Source organism: Nicotiana attenuata, unplaced genomic scaffold (assembly GCF_001879085.1).
Source record: "Nicotiana attenuata strain UT unplaced genomic scaffold, NIATTr2, whole genome shotgun sequence".
NCBI classification, from domain to species: domain Eukaryota; kingdom Viridiplantae; phylum Streptophyta; class Magnoliopsida; order Solanales; family Solanaceae; genus Nicotiana; species Nicotiana attenuata.
This window is the reverse complement of record NW_017677164.1, coordinates 13,145-18,833: the sequence shown is the minus strand read 5'-3', so window position 1 is coordinate 18,833 and position 5,689 is coordinate 13,145. Positions and strand designations below refer to the sequence as shown.

Here is a 5,689-nt window from a genome sequence, read left to right as displayed (position 1 = left end):
AAATTGCCTTAAACAAAAAAAATTAAAAAAAAAATAGCCCGGAAATAAAAAAGCCCGTTAGGCCCGTATGGGCCCGTGAGCCCGGCCCATTTAGCCCAGGACCATGTGGGCTTAGGCCCGTCAGGGGCTGGTTCCACCCGTTGAGCCCATGAAGCCCAGGACCGTCAGAGCCCAGCCCGCTTGAGCTCGGGCCCGTTTGGCCTGGCCCATTTGGCCCATTTAAGCCCGGGCCCGGCCCAGAATACAGCATTAGTTATCTCCTCTGAATCCACTTTTGTTTTCCACGGTACTTGGAGATGAAAAATTCCAGCGACTTGGAAATGAATCGATGGAGAATCATGGTTGTATTCATGGAGAAAGACTGGCGTTTGAGAGAGAGAGAGAGGGTGGAGAAAAATCTGAAAGAATGAGAGAGAAAAATAATACAAAGCGTATTTTATGGCTTAAGGTAGGAGGTGACCATAAATAGATATTTGGTTATAAAAATCAAAAGGTAGCTATGAAATATAATTTCTTAAAAGGGTATTTATTTAAAATAAATAAGGTATCAACCTTTGCTATAGGAGGTAAAAATTCTTCTTATACACCTCTACAAAGATTGGGCTCTTCACTGAACGAAAGGCCCAGATAGAAAAACACAAGAAACCAATAAAGGCCCAAGAAAGAAAGCCGAATTAGGACTATTTTCGTCATTTCAAGAATTAGGGTTTCTATACTTAACCCACATAAGAACGCAAAAGCCGTTTGCTTCTTCTTCCACTTTCTCCTCAGCCGGTGCGAAAATCCTAGCGCCTTCAGCAGCAGGTCTTTCTATATCTCCTTTTGCCGTTCATTTGTTTATATTGTAACTCTTTGAGCTGAGGTTTTATTTTTCTGCAGTTGGTTTGTGAAATGGCCAAGTCCAAAAATCACACAGCTCACAACCAGTCGTACAAGGCCCACAGGAATGGCATCAAGAAGCCAAGAAAGCACCGCCATTCATCTACCAAAGGGGTATGTAAAAACCCCATATCTTTCTTCTTTTAATCTGAATTTGGTATTTTTTTTTATTATTTTTATTTTGGGTAAATGTAGATGGATCCTAAGTTCTTGAGGAACCAGAGGTATGCCAGGAAGCACAACAACAATAAGAGTGTTGGATCTGCCGATGAAGAGTAAACAAATCCCTTAAAGTAACCATGGCTAGCAATGTTTTTTGAATTTGGGATTTTTTTTATCTTGTTAAGTTTTTGTTTTTTGTTATGGAATTATAGTGGTTATTTACTAGAATGGAACCTAATTTAGTTTGTTATTCTATTATCTAAACCAGTTATTAGTCTCTTTTAATCAATGACATTGTCTTTGCAGTTTTATTCTGATTACTTTTTAATCACCAATATTCACTGCTGATAAGTATTATTCCTCCTTTTTGGATTAGTATGATGTCTGAAATGTCTTTATTTCTAAGAACATTTACTGTAGTTTATAGATTTGTCGATGTAGATTTTTGTTTCTGCTTGATATGGGAATGTGTGGCGAAGCCACATGGTCATTAGGGTGGTCAACTTCTGCGCTGTTTATATAGGCAAAATATTATGTTCTAGAGTAATATAACACATATTGAACACCCTTTGCCCGAGATTTTTTTTTTTCACTTCTTTCAAATTTGAATACCCTTGGGAAAATTCCTTAGCTGCTGAATGATGTCCCAAAGCTTGTTTTGACTTAGCTGTTTGATGATGATCCATACCTACAAATTTGCTTCTGGCCTTCTTTCTCCCTCTACTATTCGATGGTTCTAGTCCATGTTAAACTTAGTTGCTTTCTTGTTTTGGTGGGAGCACGATTCCGTTATAATAGTCAATCACATATCAAAGGTGTATAGAAAAAAAACAAATAGCAGGGAGCAACGATCATCTTGATTTTCTGCTTGGATTGATTTTCTTTTCTGAAACTGTGTTTAGCTGTTATTTTTTGTTGCATTAAAGTGAATGCTAGAGATTGGTTTGTTGGCTGCTTGACCGTAGCCTCTGACCTCCTAAGTTTTGGTGACTGAAAAGCAGTTTCCTGTTCCGCTGCTACCAGAGTGTAGATCATTGTATTGTCACCTCAAAATCATGATTCCTCAATCACCCACACCAACTTAGTTTAAGACTTGTTATTTCCTCATACTCCCTCCGGTCCGAAATAAGTGATTTTTGGATGTTTTCACACAGATTAAGAAATCTCACTTTTAGCATTAATTAGCAATGGAATTGACTATATTAACCTTTACTATCTCACATAAACCTCTTAACACATATTCCAACACTATTTACTCCAAGGACAATGTAGGAAAAAAATAATTAATTTATTCTTGAAATCTGGAAAAATCACTTATTTTGGACCACAAGAAAAAGGCAAAAAAATCAATTATTTTGGACCGGAGGGAGTATCTTTTAAGAATCAAGTATCCCTTCAACGAAATTGTTGTTGATGTTGATAAACTTGATATTCATTCACTTGAGATCAGTAGTTTAAACTTCTGATGTCTCTCCAATTGCTGCCGTGCACTCTTCAGTTTTCCATTCTAGATGCAATTTCAATGTAAAGGACAAACCAAAAGTACACAAGGGATGGCAGGGTGTTTTGCTTGGAATGAATTGGATGACAAAATATTGCAAACTCATGTGATCTTTGCTTTGGTATTATCTCTACAGGAGATTTTGTGAAAAGTTTTAATCTTTCCTCTACTATAGGAGGCTGTGTTGTTAGCATTGAGAAGTGCTTGTGGTGCACTAAACTATCAGGTGCTTATTCTATTAAAGCAAATAATTTTTTTTAAGTGTTAGATGAATGGAAGTTCCTCTAGTTTGTCGTTTGGACATGAGAATTGTTAAATTCCAAAAAAAAGTGAATTTTTATTTCATGTGAAAATGGTAATTGAAAATTAGAGTTGTGTTTGGACATGAATATAATTTTGGGTTGTTTTTGATGTTTTGTGAATCATTTGAGTGAAAATTTTGAAAAATATATTTTGGAGTTTTTCAAATTTTCGAAAAATTCCAAAATTATCTTCAAGTGAAAATTAGAAATTTTATGGTCAAACATTGATCTCAAGAAAGTGAATTTTTTTTTTTTTATGTTCAAATGGGCTCTAAAATGCTTGTGGTAAAAGCACGCATTTTAGAGTTTGTAACCTTGCTGCTAAGGTAAAAAATTAAGATGTAGTTCTTTGTGTTCTTATTGTACGTATATCTGATCGTTTTCTTTTTATGATCAACAAAGATTTCTCGCTAATATGTAAGTTTATCGCCATATGTTGAAGTTGTGAGGTTAAGTGCTATCCTACGCGCATCTGGAAAGCAATCACGGTTTGTCCTTGAAGACAATTAGATATCAAACAAAACTACTTTCAGGCTGATGATGAAACATAAATTAGATTAGTGATGAAACAAATAAGAGAAGAAAGACGATAAGGTGTGACATATCGGACGATGAGCTTTGATGATGCAAAAAAAGTTAGCATATGCCTCTTTGAAATTAAGAATGAGGGAGAGAGCCTTTATAATTATAATGGAAAAGGGCCTGAATCACCCCTAAACTATCAGATTTAGTCTAAAATTGGCCCCCATCCACCTATAGAGCTAAAAAGGGTAATTTTCATTCCTATACCATATAGGAAGCTATATTACCAAATATGTTCATAGTTTGCATATTACCCTTCATGCTAATAGTATTTCTACAAAATATGGACAATTCATTACATAAGAAATCATTGTAGCTGTAGGCTTCCTTATTTAGGCGCTAATTGGGGGATTAAATATTCTTCCAGATCTTACACAACGCAAATCACGCACATTAATCTTCTTCGTCAGTTTCGTTTCAAATTTAGCGTCTCTGATTTTTCGATACAATGTGTTTCAAACTTTTTTCTAATTTCACAAATAAAAAACGACTAAATCTTCTACAATTCTTCTACATCAAATGCAATTATGTCAAAATTTCAATAATACAAAGTAAAGAAAAAGAGAGCAGCTATTCCACCATTGACAACCATTAAAAAACTTTGAAGCTTTGAATTCAAATTTGGGTTTTCAAAATCATTATTTGTTTGGATTGGGTGTTGTGGCAAATAATTGGGAATATGGTTTGGAGTTTATATCTCAATTTTGAGGGGTTTTGGTGAAGATTAGACTTGGTTTTGGCTAAATTTCGGATTGAAACTCGAAGAAGAAGAAGAAGAAGAAGACATGACATACATTATATTGCAGAAATTGTAGAAAAATTGTAGAAAAATTATATTCTGTTGTTTATTTATTTTTCTTTTATTCATTTAACTATTGTATGAAAGTTGAACAACATTGTATAAAAATTATATTTAAGTGGTATTATATTGTAGTTGTATATAACTTAGTAGAAATAATGTACGAAAATTGTAGATAATTTATACATAAGTTGTATAATATATAATTAGTTGTATGAAAATTATTTTTACTATGTATAAATCAGATACAAAATATACAAAAGATATATTGTATAAATTTTGTATGTAAGTTTTATGTTATTATAGTTGTATTTCACTGGGTGGAAATAATGTGTAAAAGTTGTAGAAATTCGTAGATAAGTTGTATTCCTCTATAACGGGAGATATTGACATATCAAGTAACTTTAGTGTTCCAGACGAACATGCATGAAAATAAAGATAAATTCTGTTATGAACAGTTTGTAGAAATTTTGTAGATAATTTGTAGAAACATTGAAATTCTGTATTTTCATATTAATTTTTCAAATGATATGTAGTTTTATTGTAGAATAAATGTAGAAAACAAGCCATTGTGAGTCTTATTTGACTTATTCCTCACATTCAACCTATTTTACAAATTCACGCCTCTTTAAATACAATACAACCATACTTTCTTGAATTTAAAGGTATAGCAATATATATAACTTAAAAAACATCTTCTCCTCTGCACAAAATAGCTCCAAAACAGACAAAGTGGAATAACAAGCTCCCATCAAAACTTTTAACACAAAAACACAAAGCTCAAAAATAAATAAACAACAGTCTACAATTTTCTACAATTTTTTTACAATTTATCTACAATTTCTGCAATATAATGTATGTCATGTCTTCTTCTTCTTCTTCTTCGAGTTTCAATCTGAAATTCAGCCAAAACCAAGTCTAATCTTCACCAAAACCCCTCAAAATTGAGATATAAACTCCAAACCATATTTCCAATTATTTACAACAACACCCAATCCAAACAAATAGTGATTTTTGAAAACCCAAATTTGAATTCAAAGCTTCAAAGCTTTTTAATGGCTGTCAATGGTGGAATTGCTGCTCTCTTTTCCTTTCCTCTTATATTACTGAAATTTGGGATTACGAGATAGAGAGAGACGTAGAGAGAATTCTCAATTCTTTGCAACAACATACAATCCAAACAAACAATGTCTTTTGAAAACCCAAATTCGAATTCAAAGCTTCAAAGCTTTTTAATGGTTGTCAATGGTGGAGGGGTTACAGATTTTCGCTGGTTTTAGAAGAGGAAATCGTGGGTGTTTGAAGAGGAAATCGTGGGGATTTTGAGAGAGAAACTTGGGGGAGTGGGAATATACGGTTGAGTAAAATTAGGAGACTAATTAATACCATTAAAATCCTAAAATGGTACATAAATGGTAATTAGGTATATAGAAGGTAATTATATTAAAAGTCAAGCATGAAGGG

At 33.4% G+C, this 5,689-nt stretch overlaps 1 protein-coding gene across 1 annotated transcript; it reads left to right on the top strand.

Moving 5' to 3' along the window:
* Positions 1-695: 695 nt before the first annotated feature.
* On the top strand, positions 696-1,358 carry LOC109221324 (60S ribosomal protein L29-1-like). Its single transcript, XM_019385798.1, has 3 exons — positions 696-804; positions 880-993; positions 1,075-1,358. The coding sequence occupies exons 2-3, from the start codon at positions 892-894 to the stop codon at positions 1,156-1,158; spliced, it is 186 nt and encodes a 61-aa protein (XP_019241343.1). The 5' UTR covers positions 696-804; positions 880-891; the 3' UTR covers positions 1,159-1,358.
* Positions 1,359-5,689: the final 4,331 nt, after the last annotated feature.